The 24,148-nt window shown below is 47.9% G+C and overlaps 1 protein-coding gene across 9 annotated transcripts in view; it reads right to left on the reverse strand.

Moving 5' to 3' along the window:
* Positions 1-24,148, reverse strand: part of RYR1 (ryanodine receptor 1) — a 213,709-nt gene that overhangs the window by 174,398 nt on the left and 15,163 nt on the right. For 8 of the 9 annotated variants that reach the window (XM_081921862.1, XM_081921863.1, XM_081921857.1 and 5 more), the window contains exons 2-3: positions 4,400-4,519; positions 3,117-3,221 (exon numbers count right to left, since the gene is read on the reverse strand). In XM_081921862.1, coding sequence (XP_081777988.1) covers positions 3,117-3,221; positions 4,400-4,519 — 225 coding nt within the window. The remainder of the gene's footprint in view (positions 1-3,116; positions 3,222-4,399; positions 4,520-24,148) is intronic. The other variant, XM_081921856.1, reaches the window with a different exon arrangement.

Consider the following 24,148-nt stretch of genomic DNA (forward strand, 5'->3'; position numbering starts at 1 on the left):
GTGAATTTCCAAGGACAGCTGTGTTTCATTTCAAACATTGTTTCAGAAAGTGTGAATTAAGTAGGTCCGCCTTCAAGGGAGAAGAGAATTTCGCCCCACCCCCTAGACATGATGCTCTCTTACCTCCCTCCAAACAATTCAGAATAAACACCCAATAAACAGTGGATGCACAGAAATCAAGATGAGTGCTTGAAGGAAGAGGACAACTGGAAGCGAACCACACTAGTTTTGACATACTGTGCTCCATCACCAGCTTGCAACATAAGCCCCAGGGTGCAAGCCTCTCCCTGTTCACATGTAGGAACCATGCAATGAAGTGAGAACAGGAAAAAGATGGAGGAGTTTGGGTTGAGGTAGGAGTAACCACAGCCAAGGATGGAAAAGTCTAGTGGAAGAGGAAGTGTGTCGGAAGACGGATCAAGGGATGAGGAGTTCGAAGGAGAGAGGGAGAGGGCAATTATTTAGAGGGAAAGGGGGTTCCACCTGATTTCCATCGTGGGAGAAAGACAAGAGACCCCCGCTTGCCTCTCATTAAGCTCTCGCCTAGAAGGTCATTCCCAAAACTGAGCTATCCAACCTTGCGCAACACTACAGTGGTACCTCTGGTTGCGAACGGGATCCGTTCCGGAGGCCCGCTCACAACATGAAAGGAACGCAACCCGCAGCAGCAGGGTTGCGATTCTCTGCTTCTGCGCATGCGCGTGACGTCGTTTTTCACGTCTGCGCATGTGCGAGCGGCGAAACCCGGAAGTAACCCTTTCTGGTACTTCTGGGTTGCCGCGGGACGTAACCTGAAAGAACATAACATGAAGCAGACGTAACATGAGATATGACTATAACAGGAACAGAATAAGAGCCTTCTAGACCAGGTCAATGGTCTACCTAGTCTAGCATCCTGTTCTCAGCCAGATGTGTTTTTGGGGAAACCTGGAAGTCGGACCCCAAGCACAAAAGCCCTCTTCCCTGTGGTTTCCAGCAACTGGTACTCAGAAACATTGCTTGCCGCCATTGTTATGGAGGCAGAGCACAGCCATCAAGGCTAGTAAGCCATCAATAGCTGTCTCCTCCATGACTGTGGCCTAATCCTCTTTCAAAGCCATCTGAGTCAGTGGGAGCAAGTTCCATAGTTTAGCTAGGAAATGCCACCCTCTTTGGACCGGAAATACAATACAGTTCCTTTGGAAGTGGAGAGAAGCTTGTTCATGCAAGGAGACATCGCTTGCTGCTCAAACGCAGCGGTACCTGAGCTCTATCGAATGGGAGAGGGTGTAATATAGGAACACAGGGAGCTGCCTTCTACTGAGTCAGACCAACCTGGCTCAGTAGAGTCTACACTTACTGGCAGAGCCTCTCTGGGCTTTCAGGCAAGGACCTCCAGCCCTATCTGGAGACCCCAGGCCTTGAACTTGGCACCTTCCGCATGCAAAGCCCTACTGCTGATCTACAGCCTTTCTCCAGACAGCAGAATTCCATGGACTTTTGGGACTTGGTTTTGAAGCCCCTTGAAGCGGATTGTTCATGCAAGAAACCCTTTCTGGCCAGAGGCCTCCATCTTCATGCTCGACGAAAGGATTTACTGATCCCACTTCCGTGCCTTTCGCAGCAGCCTGACCCACAGAAATCAAGCAACGAATCCTTTTCCCCTTCACATGACAGCCATGTCGGGAAAAGCTTCACCTCTTAAATTTCTGCACGTCAAGACTGTCGCTAGAGATACAGGTTTGAAGCTAGTAAAAGAAGATGCAAGCTGGCTCATCACCCACCCTAGTATCTGGGCATTGGTCCCATGGATAGAAATGGATAGAGGCATATCCATTTGCTTTTTTAAGGTACCCATTTGCTTTGGGGGGGCGGGAAGGAGAGCTGGGTGTTTGTTGCATGTGGTCAAAATGAGCAAGATTCTGGTCTTTGTCCTGGGAGCCCGACAGAGGGACCCTTGTGGGACTCTGCAACCCCAACCCCAGATCGCTTGGTTTTTCCTAAGTCCTGCCACACACGCCTGCTCCTGGCTAAGCAAGGGGAGGTGGGAACCCCCCAGGAAGAGGAGAGGAGACGGGTGTGCGCACACAGCAAAACAAGGTCAGGGAGAAAAAGGCAGAGAAGGGGTTTAGAAAGGAAGGGGCACAGGTGGGTGGGTGGGATCACGGCATCGAAGTTGGCACCTACCCACTTGTCCAAGTCAACACCCTAGAGGGTCAGCCAGCAGCATTGAGAAGCCAAAGGAAAGAAGAGGAAGAAAACATAAACCACGCTTGATACTCAGACCACATGCCAAGGCGGACACGGCACAGCATCACAGAGACGCCGCCACCCACCCGCTGCAACCACACATACCTGCTCCAGGTGTTCCCATTGCAGACGGGGCTCAGGCCGGCTCTCACCCCATCCCCAAACATGCATGCAGAGGTCTTCTTAACCATACCCACATAACCAGGTAATATTTGACACCAGTTGGAGGCTGTTGTGGGGTGAACCGGGAGGCCTGGCACCCGGACGGCACCATAGTCCTGTTTAGGCCTCTTGCCCCGAGTGTTACCCATTGTGCAAGAGGGTGGGTGGGAAATGAGGGAACACGTAACAGCCCCTCCGTTGCATCGCTAGCGGCCTGGATCCTGCCACTCTTTGCAAGTTGGGGCTGAACTCCTGCAGAACTCTGCGGCACAATCAGAATCCTAAAATGTGTTTCTAGGACAAAGACCCTCCCACCCATGGAAACAGTCAGGTCCAATATGTATAGCATGGGTAAAGAACCTCAGGCCCCCGGCGAATCATACGTGGCCCTCTAGACCTCCCTACTTGGCCCCTGGGACTCTCTCCAAACCACACATACCACCAGTCTTGCTTTTCAGTCTTTCCCTGGGTGGGATATGTCCTTGTGACTCTTGCATGGACAAGAGGGCATTTGAACGCATTCAGAAGCTCCTTTACTGTACAGAGGCGGGGTTTACTTTCATTGCTCCACCCCCTTTTGCCTCTGGCCACGCCCACCCGCTGGCATGTGGTGGACCCTGGAAGGTGGCAATGTGGCTCTCAGGTTGGAAAAAAGTTCCTTGCCCCAACATTGATGGGGCCATTATGTCTTTGTGTGCTCACAAAGAAACGTTAGCCGTACTTACATCAGAACCCACCTCCACCGTGTTGGCCAGCATTTCCTGAAGTGCTCGTACGGACAAGGACTGTTCCAGGCTGAAGCAGCATATGGCCAGATCTGGAGGGACTTTCTGTGTGTGTAGAAAACACAGGTTTGCTTGGTTTAAAAAAACAACTTGGGTGCGTAGTGTTCCCATATCATCATAATAAATTTATTATTTCGGTCACAGACTGGTTCCAGCTCACATACAATATCAGGGAAGTCATAAAACACAATAGGGATACATTTAAATTTGCAACTGGGTATAACAGGCACAATACAGACATAACAGCAGTTAAAATATATAAGTTAAATCTTAATCACTAAAATGGCACAGCTTGTTCCCTAAATTTTATGGCAGACGCACAGAATTTGGCCACCCTTAGTGTGATCTCTGAATCCTTGGTTCCCATATCAAATTAGTGAATTTGGTGGGCACGTCAGAGACTGCAAAGCACACCCCACTTTAATGGCAGTGCAGAAGTAGAGTACTTTATGGCTGGGGTAAACAGCTGCTATTGGAGAGCTGCAGAGAGACCAGGGACTTTGATGAGATTGCCAGATTACGAGGCAGGTCTCACCCACATAGCAGCTCTCACAGGCCCTTTCAGTCTGCTCCCCCCTATAATTCCCCCACCCTCATATCCCAGTGACCATGATTAACTGGAACCACACTAACCCATGGACATCAGATTCTGGCCTTCAAAGCACAAGAGTTTTGCACCAAGGTTTTCTTGTCTCTTGAAGTTTATTACCAGCCAGTGGATACGTTTGCACATAATGGTATGCCCCTAGTTCGTTCTGATCATGGTTTCTTCAACAAACCATGAATAATCTAACAGAAAAGCAAGCAAGCGAGTGGCGGCTTGTTTCTCCAAAGTCTCTGCAAGAATCTGGAGTGGCCAAACTAGCAAGGTTTAGCAAGGTTGCTGAGTCTGAACATGACTCCAGAGAACAATGAAAAAAGCCATGGTTTATAAGCCTTCAACAGACCATGGCTTCACATCACGGTTTGTTGTTGGAAAACAATCCATGGTTAATTGTTATTTATTTCATTTACTAATTGTTTCCTGTGAGGTATTGTGAAGCCATTGGTTCGGACACTCAAACAAATCATACCAGGCCACTGTTATAAGGTCTGACATAACAATTTCCCTGACTCTGACGGCAACCACCAAACTCCGGTCAAATCATCTTATCGACTGTTCCAACCATGAGATAAACTAGTATAGATATTTCCTACCCAGCTGCCCTTTCCTCAGAAGGTACCTGAGCATTGGAGGTAGGTTCTAGGAAACACAGCCGGTTGCCGAAACCTTCTGCAGACAGACATAACTTCAGCTGTTCCTTCAAGATGGTGGCAGAGCACTGAAGGACGACTTCATCATCCTGAGGGAGAAAAGAAGAGGGTCTCAGAAATGCACACTCAGAAGGCTGAGATCCTGGGGATGCCAAGTCCTTGATCAGCAACAGAATATTCTCTATGCGGAAGGCATTCCTAAAAGACGCCTAGCCATGAATGGAAACCTCAACAGAAGATTCTGGACTCTCCGGGGCAAGCACAGCAAAGTGGTTTTCTAATTATAGTTTCCCCAGTTTTCACCCTGCATCCGATTTTCTGATTAAGAAAGTCTTCCTCTGTATCTATCTCCCACTCACCTGAAAACCACTCCCCATGCCTCGCTTTTATATTCTCTAGGATACACCCAACCAGATCATTTAAAATTGCCTCAAGTTATAGTTTCCCCCCCGAGATCTACGCAGAAGTAATATCTACTGAGGATGATGTTCAATTGCTTGCAGAGTTTCACAACCTCTGCACGCTACACACCTACTGAGAAAATGTGTATACAGAAAGGAACCTATCTAAATGAACATATTTTTTATCAAGTATTATTGTGAGACACAGGAACCTTTTCATGAGATTCTAGCAGAAGCATAAATTAGCCATTCACAGAATTGCCTGCGGCGAGTTAAAAATTGCTTCCAGGAAACTACACCAGGAACTTTTCTGAATGCTTCTACCACACCCTCCCTGTTGTACACCACAAATGCCCCAAACAGAGACATGTGGGCAGGTGGGCTAGCAATTTATGTGGACAAGGCTGGGCAAAGCTACAGGGTTTGCTGACTGATGCCTGGACCCCTGAGCTACAGAACACCTGGGCAGGAGCCAGGAAGCAAGGTTTTAAGAGCTGGGTGTGATATAGGAAAAGCCTCGCCTCTCCTGCTCTGCATGCACATTTCTTTGGTCCTCCTGTTGCCTCTTGCTCTTGGCTCCCAGTACGTTTCCAAGCACAATTCAAAGTGTTGTGCTGACCTTTAAAGCCCTAAACGGCCTCGGCCCAATATATATGAAGGAGCGTCTCCACCCCCATCGTTCTGCCCGGACCCTGTGGTCCAGCGCCGAGGGCCTTCTGGTGGTTCCCTCACTGTGAGAAGCAAAGCTACAGGGAACCAGGCAGAGGGCCTTCTAGGTAGTGGCACCTGCCCTGTGGAACACCGTCCCACCAAAGACAACAACAACTGACATCTGAAGGCAGCCCTGTTGAAGGAAGCTTTTAATGTTTGATGCATTACTGTTTTTTAATATTTTGTTGGAAGCCGCCCAGAGTGGCTGGGGAAGCCCAGCCAGATGGGCAGGGTAAAGGTAAAGGGACCCCTGACCATTAGGTCCAGTCGTGGCCAACTCTGGGGTTGAGGCGCTCATCTCGCTTTATTGGCCGAGGGAGCCGGCGTACAGCTTCCGGCTCATGTGGCCAGCGTGACTAAGCTGCTTCTGGCAAACCAGAGCAGCGCACGGAAACGCCATTTACCTTCCCACCAGAGTGGTACCTATTTATCTACTTGCACTTTGCCGTGCTTTCGAACTGCTAGGTTGGCAGCAGCAGGGACCGAGCAACGGGAGCGCACCCCTTCGCGGGGATTCGAACCGCCAACCTTCTGATCGGCAAGTCCTAGGCTTTGTGGTTTAACCCACAGCGCCACCCGTGTCCCTGTAGATGGGCATGGTATAAATAATGAATTATTATTATTATTACTTGCCGGACATGTTTGGGAAGCAACACCAAAATGAACCCTGTGGACGGGAGGCAAAAGTTGGGGCGAGTGTCTGCAATGCAAAGACTACTTTTAACTCTCAGGAGGTGGCAGTGGGGACGGCTACAAAATCCTGCGGTTCCCACACACCATGCTCGACTCCATTCTTCCTTCCTAGGAACTGCTCTCGATTCAAAGGGCACTCTGAGCAACACAGCTTTCTTACTGGCTCCCACAGAGAAAACTGTTGCTGGGACATGCTCCCCCCCCCCCAGCCCAGCCCAGCCCAAGCCAGCGAGAGACTCAGGCAGGACACAACAGATCCTTTTCCATAATGAACAGAAGCAGGTGGTCCAGCAGACTCTTTATGTCCTAGCCAAGATGGAGAAGGGGAAAGGGAGATAGCCTGTCCAGTTTTTGGTGGGGGGGGGGCACTGCTGCCCATGACCTTTATTTTTTGTAAATATCCTGGGAAGCTCCTTCTTCTAAGCTTTCTCTATCATGTGTTTTGTCTTGCAATCCAATTATTTAAAAAAACACACCGTCTTTAAACGACAAGGATAAAATATATGCCTCCACTCGAGAGCTGGCACAGTCGGAAGGAAACGAGGCTCTTAATAATATTATAATAATGATAATTTATTATTTGTACCCCGCCCATCTGGCTGGGTCTCCCCAGCCACTCTGGGCGGCTTCCAACAAAGATTAAAAATACATCAAAATGTCACACATTAAAAACTTCCCTGAGCAGGGCTGCCTTCAGATGTTTTCTAAATGTCAGGTACAGTGGTACCTCTGGTTAAGAACTTAAATTTGTTCCAGAGGTCCGTTCTTAACCTGAAACTGTTCTTAACCTGAAGCACTACTTTAGCTAATGGGGCCTCCTGTTGCCGCTGCGCCGCCAGAGCACGATTTCTGTTCTCATCCTGAAGCAAAGTTCTTAACCCAGGGTACTATTTCTGGGTTAGCAGAAAGTGTCTGTAACCTGAAGCGTCTGTAACCCAAGGTACCAGTTTGTTTTATTTGAATCGGATTTTTTTTATTTGAAATAGATTTTTAAAATAAAATGCTTTTGGAGGAAAAATCTTTCTAAATATAGGCTTCTATTTAAGTTACATTATAGTCCAAAGGCTATACATCAGGAAGCAAGGATTTGTTTTAAGTTTTTCATGTGTGCTAAAACGCAGTCTAAGTTGTTTTTTAAAAAAACAAAAACAGTTAACAAACAGTTAACAAACATGAATACAGTTAACAGTTAACAAACATGAATACATATACTATAATGTTATTGTTTTAGTCAAATAAATGGTTTAAATGGTTATTAAGGAAATGATTGTTTTTCTCCTTCCAATAAAGAACAGCAGAAAAGTTGTCCAAATATAAACAGTAGCTCCGTTACTTCCGGGTCGCAGAGGAGCGAAATCGCTCAACCTGAAGCAACTTTAACCTGAGGTGTGACTGTAATAGGGTTGCCATACGTCTAGAATTTCCTGGACATGGCCGGTATTCAGCCTGGATCGTTTCAACGGACCCACGCCAAGAGGTTGAGCGTGAGACCTTTTTTTCATGCAGGGCACATCTTCTGCCACTGAGCCACAATAAAAAGAGAGAGAGAGACAGAGAGACAGAAAGTGAGGAGGATAGACTGAGCAGGCTAATCAGTTGTGAGCGGAGGAAGAGGGCCTTTATTTTGGAGCGACGCATCCACAGCAGGGCTGCCGCTCCAGTTACACATCAGTGCACAGAAACGGATCCGGCCCAGTCCCCGGTGTCCTAAGATGGTTCGTCTGTCAGAGAGATGTCAAGGAACAGAACGCCAGCTGCGCTCCTCTAGGGAAAGAGAAGGTTTTTTGTTTACGCATGGTCTTTCTTTCTTTTTTTCCTACTTAGGTTTTTAACGGAGAAGTCTGGAACTCTCTTTCGTGGTTGATGATCCTATAAATTAGGGTTGCCATATTTCAAAAATCGTTGTTGAGCTTTGTTGTTGTTGGTCTTTCAGCTATTTTTAATGAAAACTGCCAAAATCTACATTGGACGCCATACGTCTGAATTTCCCCAGACATTTTGGCGATTTCCGCACTCTGCAGGTTCACGTTCAACCATAGTTTGATGTTTTTAATGATGGTTTGACTCACGTGGAAACTGGGACAGAGAAATGTCTTCCTTTTTCTTTTCTTTTTTTGGGGGGGGGGCAGTGTGTAGGGTTGCCATACTGCAAAAAATGAAAATAATCCGGACACAAAAGTTGTTGAGCATTTTTGGAGACATGAGAGATTGGACGTGGGACATCGGAATCCTAAAGGTGTTGCCATATTTCAAAAACTGGAAAAAAACAGACCAAATAATAATAATAATAATAATAAATTTTATTTATATCCCGCCCTCCCCAGCCGAAGCCGGGCTCAGGGCGGCTAATAACACCAAAATAGTGCGACATTATAAAAACATTATAAAAATTAATTAAAATCAAGATTGATGGCAGCCATAAAGTTTTGTAAAGGTTGCCAAAGGAGGGAGTCAGGCTGCGCCCTGACCAAAGGCCTGGCGGAACAGCTCTGTCTTGCAAGCCCTACGGAAAGATGTCAAGTCCTGCAGGGCCCTTGTCTCTTGTGACAGAGCATTCCACCAGGTTGGAGCCGCAGCCGAAAAGGCCCTGGCTCTAGTTGAGGCCAGCCTAACCTCTCTGTGGCCTGGGACCTTCAAGGTGTTTTTGTTTGAAGACCGTAGGTTCCTCTGTGGGGCATACCCACAGTTCTTGAGCTTTTGGGGGCAAAGCTGTTGAACTTCTTTTGCAAAATCTTTTTTTAAAAAATTAAAGTTTTTGAGCCATTTTAAAGGAAATTCGCCAAAAGAGCAACACTTCCGACATGAGTTGCCATGCATCCGGACATTACAGCAATTTCCACCTAGAAACTTTCCCACGGCCAAATCCCGGCTATGTCCATGAAATTCCAGGTGTATGGCAATCCTAGCAGTGTGTGTGTTTTGCAGTGATACAATTCCTAGAGTAGCATACCCGTCAACATTTCTCCAATGAAATTAGAAGCATCCTATATTAGTACGCGGGATGCTGGTGGTGCTGCGGTCTAAACCATTGAGCCTCTTGGGATTGCCGATCGGAAGGTCGGCGGTTCGAATCCCCACAACGGGGTTAGCTCCCATTGCTCTGTCCCTGCTCCTGCCAACCTAGCAGTTCGAAAGCACACCAGTGCAAGTAGATAAGTAGGTACCGCTGCGGCAGGAAGGTAAACGGCGTTTCCATGCGCTGCTCTGATTCGCCCAAAGCGGCTTAGTCATGCTGGCCACATCACCCGGGAAAACTGTCTGCGGACAAACGCCGGCTCCCTCGGCCAGTAAAGTGAGATGAGCACCGCAACCCCAGAGTCGTTCACGACTGCAGGGGTTCTTTACCTTTTAGATATATATTAGTAACAATAATTTTATTATTTGTACCCCGCCCATCTGAATGGGTTACCCCAGCCGCTCTGGGCGGCTTCCAACATACATAAAAATGTAATCAAACAGCAAACAAATTCCCTATAGAGGGCTGTCTTCTAAAGATTGTATATAATTACTTATCTCCTTGGCTTGGGGGTCACATAGTTTAATGATCAATCTCTCTTTACAGGGAATTCTCAAAACTGAAGCTCCGTGAGGGAGATTTGGGGCCTCCTAACAACGTTCAGCACCCTTAACAAACTACAGTTCCCAGAATTCTTTTGGGGTGGCCATAATTGTTCCAACTGGCTCCATAGTGAGGCTGCATTTTAATGTTTTAATGTGGGGTTTTAATCTTGCTTTTTAACTTGTATTTCAATCAACTTGTTTTTATTATTGGTTGTTAGACGCCCTGAGCCCGGTCTTGGCTGGGAAGGGCAGGGTATAAATATTTTTTTTTTTTTTATTAAGCAGGGTTGCCACATGTCTGGAATTTCCCAGATACACCCGGAATACTGCAGTTGGAAGCAGTGTCCGGGTGGAGAACGGCATACTGTCTGAGACGCATGACAACCCATGTCAGCTCAACAACTTTGCCCCCCCGCCCCCCCAAATCTTTTGAAGTTTAGGGGATATGATTACCGTATTTTTCGCTCTATAGGACACACTTTCCCCCCTCAAAAAATGAAGGGGAAATGTGTGTGCGTCCTATGGAGCGAATGCAGGCTCCTTGGCTTCAGCGATAGCAACGCGAAGCCTCCGAAGCGTAGAGGGAGAGCTCCCCCCGGGCTCCGGAGGCTACGCATTGCTTTCGCTGAAGCCGCCTGAAGCCCCCAGAGCGCAGGGAACGCCCGCTGCGCTCTGGGTGTTATATACTGAAGTTCTCACCCTGGGCCAGCAGGGGGATACTGTAGATAGTTATGCAAATGAAGGATCGAAAGTGACGTTCAGTGATTGGATAGTTTGCATGCAAATGAAGGATCGAAAGTGACGTTCAGTGATTGGACAGTTTTAGAAAGTTGCTACAGTTACGTTGTTCTGGAGCTCTATATAAGCAGGCTGACTGAGCTCTTCAGTTCAGTTCTGTTCTGGCCTCTGAATAAACAAGAGCTGTTTGAAGAATCGCTGTGTCGTCTGATATGTTCACCCACAACTTAACACCGGGGGCTTCAGGCAGCTATCTGCAAGCCTTTGGAGTGCAGCAGGAGTTCCCGCTGCGCTCCGAAGGATTGCGGATAGCCGCCTGAAGCCTGGAGAGCGAGAGGGGTCAGTGCACACCGATCCCTCTTGCTCTCCAGGCTTCACATCGCTGGAGAGGCGCTGCAGTTTTCCCTCTCTGCGCAGTGCCCCTTCAGCGAAGAGGGAGGAAAAATGGAAGGGGCTCCGTTTCTCCTGCCACTTCGCTGAAGGGGCGCTGAGCAGAGAGGGGGAGAGGTTTTTTCCCCTGTTCTCCCCCTCCTATGGTCCGGTGCGTCCTATAGAGCAAAAAATACAGTAGTTTCCTTCTTGGGAAATTAAATATATGTGGAGGGAAACCGTTTGGGGGGAAGCAACTTTTGTTCTCTGTTCCTAAAAGGCTGCTTTGTGTGGTTGGGCTAAAATGACAGGGAAAGACCAGGGCCTATTTGAGCAATAATAATCCTCACATTCATTCAGTATTTTTCCTGCCCACCTCTGTGGAGGTCTGCTCACCTAGGCTTGCCATATTTTGAACACTAAAAAAAAGAAGACACATTCGCCGACTCCTACTTTTAACTATGGATCGCTAGGATGACTCTACCCATGAAAAAGAGGGCATGTCCTGGAAAGAGAGGACGTATGGCAAGCCAAGCTCACCTCAACCCACCCTCAGTTGGAGCTACTCAAGTCTGAACCTCGTTGTTGATGCCAACCCCACCACAACAAGGCAGAGAGAGGCTGCCATTTTAGCCATGGTTGCAGTTTGTCAGTGATTCAGTTTTGTCATTATACTTTTGCATTTTCTGCCTCAGAGGTGTTGTAAACAAAAATTGCCCTTTTCCCTTATGGGGTATCCAAGAGCCCATATAGAGTCCTTACATAGGTTCCCTATTGGTAGGAAAGAATAACCGAGGTAGGAGAGAATAACCGAGAGAATATTGAGAAGCAAAGCAGCTAGTAAGCTTGATCTTTATTGATCTGTTGCAACAAGGTGCTCCCCTCACCTGCGGGAGAGAGAAGGGACCCAGAAAAATGGCGTGCAAGGCCTTATAAAGACTTTTGAAATTGCCACCCTGTAGATCAAGACCACCCCCAGAAACATCATACATACATCACAGAAGGGGTGTCACCTAAGACCAGCCCTCAGATACATCATACCTACATCGCAGAAAAGGCGGTCTAAACAGAAATTTGAATGTTGTTTTTCTCCTGTCGTTGTTTAGCTCCTATCTGGCAGGTTACTTGATTGGATTGCCTGGGGAGCCTGGCCAGTCTTTTGTAGTGATAAATAGTTCCTGGGCCAGGTCACAGGCTCACAGCCTATCGAAACACAGACATACCCTTAAGACAGGATTTGTGAGGAAAGAGACAATGGGGAGGCTTTTCCACTTTGACCTTGCAGAGAAAACATTTGCTCAGTTTAGGAATCAAAATGGTTCCAGGTTGGCCTTCCTGTGCTGATCCATGTATGTGCTTGGTTGGTACACTTATGAACATTACCATATATCTAAGACCTCAAAATTCCTATCACAGAGGCTAGCATATAAGAGATTGGCCCTGCAACCTCAGGTTTATGATCCACCATCCCTAGAGGGTTTGCAGTCTTGACACCTGAAACGATATCCATTTCTGTGCTCCGATGCACCACCCTGTTTAAATCCATGTTCCCTCAGCGACATGCACTTGTCCTTAGCTCACATCCCTGTCCTCTGGCCAGGAGCCCATTGCACACTGTGATTTTCCTGGAATGGAGAGATCTCAAGCTTTTATTTATATTGCACAAAGATAATGCAATTTATATTTATTTATATTGCACAAAGATAATGCAATTAAACGAAAACTGCTTCTCTGCGATATAGCACCGCTCTCTTAAAACTTCCACACAACTGAGAGCAAGGTCGATGTCCACTGTGTTTATAACTCAGATCTATTCCTGTGCCTTACATGTAGAAACATAACAGGTAAAGCATTTTCCATCGCTTCCTGTTTATGTTCTGGCTTCTTTCAGTACGTTTCAGAGCACAATTCAAATCATAGAATCATAGAATCATAGAGTTGGAAGAGACCACAAGGACCATCGAGTCCAACCCCCTGCCAAGCAGGAAACACCATCAGAGCACTCCTGACATATGGTTGTCAAGCCTCTGCTTAAAGACCTCCAAAGGTCTTTAATTCAAAGTGTTGGTGCTGACCTTTAAAGCCCTAAACGGCCTTGGTCCCGTATTCCTGAAGGAGCATCTCCACCCCCATCGTTCAGCCTGGACCCTGAGGTCCAGCGCCGAGGGCCTTCTGGCGGTTCCCTCGCTGAGAGATGTGAGGTTACAAGAAATCAGGCAGAGGGCCTTCTTGGTAGTGGTGCCCGCCTCATGGAACACCCTCCCATCAGATGTCAAGGAAATAAACAACCATCTGACTTTTAGAAGACACTTGAAGGCAGCCCTGTTTAGGGAAGTTTTTAAAGTTTGATGTTTTGTTGTGTTTTTTCATATTTTGGTGGAAGCTGCCAAAAGTGACTGGGGAAACCCAGCCAGATGGGCGGGGTAGAAATAATAAATTTATTATTACAGTCATACCTCAGGTTACAGACGCTTCAGGTTGTGTGTTTTCGGATTGCGCACTGCGCCAAACCTGGAAGTACCAGAACGGGTTATTTCTAGGTTTCGGCGCTTGCGCATGTGCAGAAATGCTAAATTGTGCTTTGCGCAGAAGCATCAAATTGCAACCTGCGCATGCACAGATATGGCGCTGTGGGTTGCGAATGTGCCTCCCGCACGGATCACATTCACAACCCGAGTGTCCACTGTAGTAGTATTATTATTATTATTATTATTATTATTATTATTATTATTATTATTGACAGCAGCCACGAAATTAAGAGACGCCTGCTTCTTGGGAGGAAAGCAATGACAAACCTAGACAGCATCTTAAAAAGTAGAGACATCACCTTGCCAACAAAGGTCCGTATAGTTAAGGCTATGGTTTTCCCAGTAGTGATGGATAGAAGTGAAAGCTGGACCATAAAGAAGGCTGATCGCTGAAGAATGGATGCTTTTGAATTCTGGCGCTGGAGGAGACTCTTGAGAGTCCCATGGACTGCAAGAAGATCCAACCTCTCCATTCTGAAGGAAATCAGCCCTGAGTGCTCACTGGAAGGACAGATCCTGAAGCTGAGGCTCCAAGACTTTGGCCACCTCAGGAGAAGAGAAGACTCCCTGGAAAAGACCCTGATGTTGGGAAAGATGGAGGGCACAAGGAGAAGGGGACGACAGAGGATGAGATGGTTGGATAGTGTCTTCAAAGCTACAGACATGGGTCTGGCCAAACTGCGGGAGGCAGTGGAGGACAGGGGTGCCTGGTGTGCTCTGGTCCATGGGGTCACGAAGAGTCGGACACGACTAAACGACTAAACAAATTTCAATTGGGGCATGGGAGCTTTTGACCCGCTTGCCCAAGCATGCAGCTTGCTCACATTAAACCGCCGCTTGCATTAAACTACGGCTCATTATGACGTGCAAACTGGGATCGTGGCACATTTTGGGGTGCCAAGTAGCCTGAGTTAGCGAATTGTAATAAACCGAGTCAGGAGAAGCACAGGCCAGCGAGAATTATATCATCACAAGGCTGCCATTTCCTGCAGCCGCCATCCATCAAGGGCATGGAAGCATGACGGACAAGGGCCAATGTCGGAAATCAGCAAGAGAAAGGGCACATTGGCCACAGAACAGGGAGGAGCAATGGCGGTGGGGGCTTTGGAGCGCTGCCAAATAAGGGGAAAGTGAGTCAGAAATCATCCGGGAAAGAGAGAGCGGTATCCGTGAACTGCCTGTCAGCTGCTTATTGACAAAAGGCAGCTTCAACGTTGGCAGTACAGGACACAAATTGGGTCTGGGGATTCAGGAAACCTAGGCCCTATCTATGGAGGAAAGCGGGTGACAATGGCTAAGGCACTGGGCTTTGGGCTTTGGCCTCCCTTTCACTAACAAGTTCTCTCTTATCTTCATTTTGCTTAGATCAGGTCGAGAGTGGATTTCATGCTCTTTATTCAGCTCACAGTGGTGAGGAGGAATGGAAGTTCCCCCAGAATGTCTGCTTTATATACATTATTTACACAATGGGCCCCACGTGATTGGCTAATTCCGGGATTCTCCTGTAGGCCAATCAGGTTGCGGATTCACTTCCACCTGGAGCTGGATTGGGTGGCTCCTGTGGACCAATCAGACTGCTGCATTCTGGGGCCTATTGTTCTAGGACCAATCAGACGGCTGCATTCTGAATCCTATTGTTCTAAGACCAATCAGACTGCTGCATTTTGGATCCTATTCAACTCAGTACATAACATCAGGGATCAGCAAACTTTTTCAGCAGGGGCTGGTCCACTGTCCCTCAGACCTTGTGGGGGGCTGGACTCTATGGGGGGGGGAACAGATTCCTGTGCCCCACAAATAACCCAGAGATGCATTTTAAATAAAAGCACACAATTCTACTCATGTAAAAACACGCTGATTCTCGGACCGTCCGCGGGCCGGATTGAGAAGGCGATTGGGCCGGATCCAGCCCCTGAGCCTTAGTTTGCCTAGCCATGGCTTAGATGTCCATTAGTTGTTCTCACCCCTAAGCCCACAAATTGGGCCCTGGACTTCCAAATTAAATCTAAAATGGGCACAGTGATTTAAGAAAGGCTGAGACTGGGGCGCCAAAACACCTAGTTCAGGGGAATCTTCAGCCCTCCAGTTGTTTCGGACTACAATTCCCATCAGCCCCAAAAGCAAAATCATGACAAACACAAGATCAGGCAGATCCACACCATTTAAAGCACAGGACTTCCCCTCAAGGAACCCAGGGAACTGTAGTTTGCCCCCCCAAAAGCTACCAATGCCCTCGGAAAACTACAGTTCCCAATATTCTGGGGGGGAGGGGGCAATGTGCTTTAAGTGTGCCTTGGGCGTCCTTTCAAGGTACAGTGGTACCTCGGGTTACAGACGCTTCAGGTTACAGACTCCACTAACCCAGAAATAGTACCTTGGGTTAAAAACTTTGTTTCAGGATGAGAACAGAAATCGTGTGGTGGTGGCAGCAGGAGGCCCCATTAGCTAAAGTGGTACCTCAGGTTAAGAACAGTTTCAGGTTAAGAACGGACTTCCAGAACGAATTAAGTTCTTTTTTGTTGTTGTTATGTTTTCCTTTTTGTTGTTGTTGTTTTTTTAAGATAATATTTATTAAAGTTTGAAAAACAGCATCCTTGGCAATACATTCATCACAGCAATTCGGCCTAGCAATGATAGCTTCAGATTTGACCATATTTCTAAATCCTTTTTCACTTCCATCCAACATTTTTCCATAATTATCCTTAAATAAATTCACATTCTTGGCAGTCATATTAACCCCTAGATATTTGACTTTCTTAACCAGTGTTAATCTTTCTCTCTCTCAGTCACTGTTAGATTTTTCTCTAAAACCTTAGTTTTCATCTTCTTCAACTTAAAACCCGCTACCTGACCAAATTCTTGAATCAGTTCCAGTACTCTTTTAGTACTAGATTCTGGCTCCTGTAATGTCAATACCAAATCATCAGCAAATTAGAAGGGACCAATTGGTTAAAGGTATACAAGTCGGAGCTAAACAGTACAAACAGAATGAATTAAGTTCTTAACCTGAGGTACCACTGTACCTGTTCTTCGCCGTCATATTACCACCTAGTAAACAAATCGGAACGAATGCTCAATAAAGACTTACTTAGTCTAATCACAGCATAACCTTTCTACAAGCAGGACGAATGCTCAATGATCAGGATGTCTGGAGGAGGTCTTTAAACCTCAGTTTCTCCATCTGCAACATGGGCTGGAAATGACATGGGCCGACAATAATAATAATAATAATAATAGTAATTTATTATTTATACCCCGCCCATCTGGCTGGGCCTCCCCAGCCACTCTGGGCGGCTTCCATAGAAACCAAAAATACAGTAAAATATCACACGTTAAAAACTTCCCTGAACAAGGCTGCCTTAAGATGTCTTCTGAATGTCAGGTAGTTGTTTATCACTTTGACATCTGCTGGAAGGGCGTTCCACAGGGCGGGCGCCACTACCGAGAAGGCCCTCTGCCTGGTTCCCTGTAGCTTTGCTTCTCGCAATGAGGGAACCGCCAGAAGGCCCTTGGCGCTGGACCTCAGCGTCCGGGCAGAATGATGGGGGTGGAGACGCTCCTTCTCTAATGGATTGCTGTAAACGGATTACAGCGGGTGCGTGGATTCCAAAAGTGCTTCGGAGAACACTTAAAGCCATTGCAAAAATAAAATAATATGCTATTAACGGTGTTATTTGTTCCCACTTTATTCACCTATCCAATGCTTTTGCAAATCTTGTGCAGAAATGAACCCGCTCTCTTAGGCCTTTAGGCAGGAAGGCAGGCCTCCGCCGGGCTCCTTGCACTAGCCTCCCACCTAATCCTTTCTTCAATGCAGCAGGAAAAATAAACTAAGAGGTGAAAAGGCTGGGAGGGCAATTGAAAGTCTGCCCCCGCAACCCTTTCCCAGTCCATTTGGGAAAAGAATGCAGCAAATTCTAAGGATTTTCTTTTCCACCCGCAGGGGCTTCACAACCCAAGCGGATGCCTTTGCTAGAAGAACAGCTGCTCTCCTCCAGAACTTTCTCTGCGCTAATGAGCTTCCTTCTTAGCTATGGGGATGGAGGGAGGGGACGAGAAACACTGGGACTTGATGATAGCTGGGGCACGGAAATATAAGGTTTTGCGTCCTTGTCATTCCACACATTCCTGACCAGAATTGCAGCTGGCTCTGGGGAAGAGACAGCTGTATGGTACAGGGAATCCTTTGAGGATAACGCGGCTATCTCTGGGGCAGAAGGAAGTTCTTTGAATCAAGGGGTGGGGGAAAAACACCGAGCACAATTCAAAGTGTTGGTGCTGACCTTTAAAGCCCTAAATGGCCTCAGTCCAGTATACCTGAAGGAGCATCTCCACCCCCATCGTCCAGCCTGGACACTGAGGTCCAGCGCCGAGGGCCTTCTGGTGGTTCCCTCACTGAGAAAAGCCAAGTTACAGGGAACCAGGCAGAGGGTCTTCTCGGTGGTGGCACCCGCCCTGTGGAACGCCCTCCCACCAGATGTCAAAGAGAACAACTACCAGACTTTTAGAAGACATCTGAAGGCAGCCCTGTTTAGGGAAGCTTTTAATGTTTGATGCATTACTGTATTTTAATATTCTGTTCAAAGCCGCCCAGAGTTCCTGGGGAAGCCCAGCCAGATGGGCAGGGTATAAATATTATTATTAATATTATTATTAGGAAAGGCAGAGTTCCAACCTTGCTGGACTCCCATCCTCCTCAGTCAGCAGGACCAATGGTTAGAGATGATGGGAGCAGCAGTCCTAAAACATTGATTTATAACCAAAATGGGCAGCCTGTGGTCCTCCGAGCATTCCGGCAATCCAACTCCCACCAGTCCCAGCCAGCATATCTGGTGGTCAGAGAAAGTGAGAGGTAAAGGTAAAGGTAAAGGACCCCTGACAGCTACAGTCACAAACAAATCTGGGGTTGCGGCGCTCATCTCACTTTACTGGCCGAGGGAGCCGGCGTTTCTCCGCAGACAGTTTTTCTAGGTCACGTGGCCAGCATGACTAAGCTGCTTCTGGCGAAACCAGAGCAGTGCACAGAAACGCGGTTTACCTTCCCGCCGCAGCGGTACCTATTTATCTACTTGCACTTTGACGTGCTTTCAAACTGCTGGGTTGGCAGGAGCAGGGACCGAGCAACGGCAGCTCACCCCGTTGCGGGGATTCGAACTGCCAACCTTCTGACTGGCAAGCCCTAGGCTCAGTGGTTTAGACCACAGTGCCACCCACGTCCCATATAAGTGAGAGGTAGGTAAAGGGACCCCTGACCATTAGGTCCAGTCGTGGCTGACTCTGGGGTGACGGCGCTCATCTCGCTTTACTGGCCGAGGGAGCCGGCGTACAGCTTCCGGGTCATGTGGCCAGCATGACTAAGCCGCTTCTGGCGAACCAGAGCAGCGCACGGAAACGCCATTTACCTTCCCCCCGGAGCGGTGCCTATTTATCTACTTGCACTTTGACGTGCTTTCGAACTGCTAGTTGGTCTTCCTCCTCACAGACAACTCATGCAGAGACCATAGCTGTCAACTGTCCCTTATTTGGCGGGAAAGTCCCTTATCCCAGCGCTGTGTCCCGCTGCTGTCCCTTATTGATGATGCCCCTTAAATTTCCCAGGTTTCAAAGGAAGCAGCTCCTCTCCCTCCTTCTCTGCCGGCCAAGGAGGAGGGAGGCTCCAACTGTGTTGCTTGGCTGCATTGCTCACCCAATAAGGTGTCTGAGAACGACTGGGGGCTGGAGCTTGCATGCCTTGTGCCGATCAAATCGGCCGCGTTGCCTGGGGACTCGCCTTTGCTCAGTGCTTCCCAGCGGAGAGGTGACGGTGGTTTTCCTTGCTGCATCCCCTTTGCCGGGTTGCTGCGCTGTGGGAACCACCGCTTGAGGCTTCGTTTGGCTGCTGGCTGGGCTTTCTGCCTTTGGCTTGGAGGGGCTCAGAAGTTGAACATACTTGTGCTGGGAAAATCCCTTATTTTGGCTGTTGATCCCTTATTTTCAAGGTTGCTGGCCCCTTATTTTCAAATCTGTAAGTTGACAGCTATGGCAGAGACACAACAGGCAACCTCTTCTGCGGGCAGGTTATTCTGCTGCATCTCTGACCAAATCCTACCTGTTGCAGAGTTGTGCCCACTCTGCAGTAAAGGCTAGCAGAACGAATGCCAGGCCAGAAGGGGGAAGCATGCAGAGACACAACAAGCAGACTCCTTTGTGAGCAGAGCCCCTCGGTCACCTGGGAACTTTGTAATTTTTGAAATTAATTTATTTCTTGTGCCCTGTTAGTGTGCTCCAGCCCCCAGTTAGGAAACTACTGTATTAACCCCTTTCAAGAGAGAGTAATTAAACAAGGTCTGGGAGAAGACTAAAATAGCAAGAAACTGACAGCTTGTAAAATTATTCGGGAAGATCCCAGGAGAATTCTCTTCCCCTCTGAGATCTGGCACCCAATAGCTGAAGAGGGTAATAGCCAATATTTACGTTTCATTTAGCTAATGAGCTGGCGCATGTCATTCCCACTTAAATTAAGCCTCGATGTGAATCAATATGCGGGGGGCATTCAGTCACATCGTGGCAACTGCAGGCAGCGCTTGCAAGCTCTTGCAGAATAAACCTGGTCCGCCCCCCCCCCCCCAAACCCAAAACCCCACTCCAGGTCAATTCTGTTTTTGAGATATGGAAAGCAATGGGATAATGGCACTGGAAAGTATGGCTTGATACTTGCTTTGGCTCAATATCGTCTAACAAGTCAGAGTGAGGGCCCAATAAGTATAAAATGCCATGTGATCTCCCTGCAAACAAATCAAAGAATCATAGTCGGAAGGGACCCCCCCTCCCCCAGGGTCATCTAGTTCAACCCGCAGCATTGCAAGAATATGTAGCTTTCCCACTGGGAGATCAGCACCATGCTCTGAGTCTAACCAACTGAGCTTTCCCTTTTTAATTTGAAAAAATATTGTTTTAATTATTGCTTTTAGCTAGTTCGTATTTTTATATGCCTGTTGTCTTTGTCCATAGAGTTTTGTATTACAGTGGTACTTCGGTTTACGAACTTAATCTGTTCCGGAAGTCTGTTCTTAAACCAAAACCGTTCTTAAACCGAAGCGCGCTTTCCCTAATGAGGCCTCCCACCGCCGGTGCCCTTCCACCGTTCGGATTCCGTTCTTAGACCGAGGTAAAGTTCTCAAACCAGGACACTATTTCCGGTTTTGCAGAGTTTCTAAACTGACTGTTCTTAAACCGAGGTACCACTGTACTTCCTGTGTTATAATGTTGATTCCCACCTTGAATCCCAGCTTGGGAGAAAGACAGGATACAAACACAGACGCACTCCGGAAGTGGAACAGAATCCGTTCCGGAAGTCCGTTCAACTTCCACAACGTTCGGAAACCAAGGCGTGGCTTGGAAGGTCCTGCAGCCAATTGGAACCGGCGGAACGCGTGTCGGACATTCGAGTTCCAAAGAACGTTCGCAAACTGGAACACTCACTTCCAGGTTTGCGGCGTTCGGGAGCCAAAACATTTGACTTGCAAGGCATTCGACTTCCGAGGTACGACTGTACAGTGGTATCTTGGGTTGCAGACGCTTCAGGTTACAGACTCCGCTAACCCAGAAATAGTACCTCAGGTTAAGTAAGAACTTTGCTTCAGGATGAGAACAGAAATTGTGCGGTGGCAGTGTGGCGCCATTAGCTAAAGTGGTACCTCAGGTTAAGAACAGTTTCAGGTTAAGAACGGACCTCCAGAACGAATTAAGTTCTTAACCCGAGGTACCCAGTAGTGATGTATGGAAGTGAGAGCTGAACCATAAAGAAAGCTGATCCGCAAAGAATTGATGCTTTTGAATTATGGTGCTGGAGGAGACTCTGGAGAGTCCCATGGACTGCAAGAAGATCAAACCTCTCCATTCTGAAGGAAATCAGCCCTGAGTGCTCACTGGAAGGACAGATCCTGAAGCTGAGGCTCCAATACTTTGGCCACCTCATGAGAAGAGAAGACTCCCTGGAAAAGACCCTGATGTTGGGAAAGATGGAGGGCACAAGGAGAAGGGGACGACAGAGGACGAGATGGTTGGACAGTGTTCTCGAAGCCACAAACATGAGTCTGATCAAACTGCAGGAGGCAGTGGAAGACAGGAGTGCCTGATGTGCTCTGGTCCAGGGGGTGACGAAGAGTCGGACACGACTAAACAACAACAACAACCACTGTACATGTAACAACAGCAGCAACAACCAAGGCCACCCTCAATCTCTCTCTCTCTGCCTCTTCAACTCCACTCTTGCTGTTTCCATCCCACCTAACTGGGCTGCCAAGCCAAGCCATGTCCCACCACATGCTCTGCTTGAATTCCTCCCCAGAGATCGCGTTTCACGGCTGTCCTATTTCTGCCCAAAGAATGTGCAGCATCAGCCGGGGGCTATGCTGTTTGCAAAGAGATCAGTCTCTCCGCTGCCCCTCTAACCCAGCCAGTCCCACTAACCCACAACCACACAGGCAAGCAGTTGACACATTCCCCAAAACCAGCCCTGACCCGGGGAGGGGGCTGCCAAGGAGGAGGAAATAAAAGTGGGCCGAGTCCCATTTCGAATCCGCGCTATTCATATCCTGGGCATATTTAACACACATCTCCCCACATAGGAATCATGGGAACTGTAGTTTTCCCCTCCACGGAGCTGCCATTTGCAGCAGCCTTCATGAACTACAGTTCCCAGGGTTCTTTGGAGGAAGTCGTGTGCCTTTAAACTGGCCTTGAATAGGCTTTAAACATATATGTAATTGTGGCCCTACACAGAATCACGTTGCAATTGCTTTTTATATTAGTTGTTTGTTCCTGGCACTCTAAAGAACTTTTCTTTGGCCAGGAGAACTTGGGACGATTAACGGCAGGCCAGACCATCTCGCTCAAGAGACCAGTTTGTACAAGGCGTGAGAATTACCATATTTTTTGCTCTATAAGACTCACTTTTCCCCTCCTAAAAAGTAAGGGGAAATGTGTGTGCGTCTTATGGAGGGAATGCAGGCTGCGCAGCTATCCCAGAAGCGAGAACAGCAAGAGGGATTGCTGCTTTCACTGCGCAGCGATCCCTCTTGCTGTTCTGGCTTCTGAGATTCATAATATTTTTTTTCTTGTTTTCCTCCTCCAAAAACTAGGTGCATCTTGTGGTCTGGTGTATCTTAGAGAGCAAAAAATACGGTATGTTCTTGACTCGCATCCAGAGGCCCCATGAAAAAGACGATCTGCGATCGCTTTACCAAGACAGATGCAAACAGAATCTCAAGGACATCAGAAAACTCTCTGCCCCTGAACGCAGAATCCGAACACAGATCCTGGGCTCAGAAACACCGCCACCCTCCGCAAAATTTCTTTTGCAAGAGAGAGATGGTTTTGACACACCTCTCTGCACTGGACTCTTGGCAACGATTCAGGAAGCTTACCCAAGCTGTGGTTTAGGAAAAGCATGGTTGAGAAACCTAGAAGAGCAGGAATTAGCAGCATGGCCAACCGAGTAGGAAAAGACAATTTAGCACAGAGACGAATCTGTAAGACAGAGATGGGGGAACCCATTCCAACCCTCCAGAACAGGCAGCCCCAAATTCGGCCCTCCAGATAGTTTTGGGACTACAACTCCCATCATCCCTAGCTAACAGGACCAGTGGTCAGGGATGATGGGAATTGTAGTCCCAAAACATCTGGAGGGCCAATTTTGGGGGTGCCTGCTTTAGAGATTGTTGGGACTACAACATCCATCAGCCTCAGCTCGCATGGCCGTCGGTGGGGATGATGGGATCTGAAGTCCAACGACACCTGGAGGTACACAGGCTCCGCACCCCATATCCAGTCAAAATGGGGTTGATTCTGCACTGTGGGTCAGTTGATCACCCATTTGCATGAAGGGGAAACTCCATTCATACAAACTTCATGACATCACAGAGACGGATAAGTGTGCAAACGCGTCGCGTCGGCACAGCTGGCTGGTACCCCTTAAGCTCCAGTTCGCAGCCCCTTGGTTTCTCAACCCTGGAGTCGCAGTTGAACGTGTGAACCAAACTCACTGAAAAAAGCAACAGGAATCTTTTTATTAAAACAAAAAGCAGAACCCAGTGACAGCGCATTTCGCCCGGAACATGTGTGTGTGTGAAGCAGAATGGAGAGAACAGTTTGGCATGCAAGTCAGACATCCCCAATCTGGTGCCCTCTAGATGCTGCCAGGTCGAGAATGAGGGCTGGCATAAGTTGTCTTCTCCAGTTCTTCCCCTCCTCTGGTTCTTTGCCCCCGCTTAAGCCTGGCTCTCTCTCCCCATCTGCTGACGCACAGGCATGCCAGGAGCGAAAAGAACAGGAGATTGCATATGGTGCGAAACCCTTCAAACTTTGTCAAAAGCCTTTTCTGAAGGAGAGAGGGAGATTTGGAAGAGGGCTGGCAAGGACCAAAGCCCCAGGTTGACATACATGAAGAAAATCCACTCCCCGCTCCGGATTATTGAGCTTTAAGGGGGTTGAGGGGAAGCTAACACCCCCGCCTCCTCGATCTCTCCCTGTACAACTTTGCTTGCTAAGGGCACACAGATGGTTTAAAATAGGAAACTGCTCTCCAGGAGGAATAGCCAGCTATTCGCAGTTCTAAAAAAGCAATTAGGTAGGCAATGGCTTTTTTTGTTCCAGCGCTCCCCACCCTAGGGGAAGCACCCTCAAAGAACGGGTTTCCAGGACAAAAAGGCTTGGAAGAGGGGAAAAGGCCCTCACT

This window comes from Podarcis melisellensis, assembly GCF_964234715.1.
Source record: "Podarcis melisellensis genome assembly, chromosome: 8".
NCBI lineage: Eukaryota > Metazoa > Chordata > Lepidosauria > Squamata > Lacertidae > Podarcis > Podarcis melisellensis.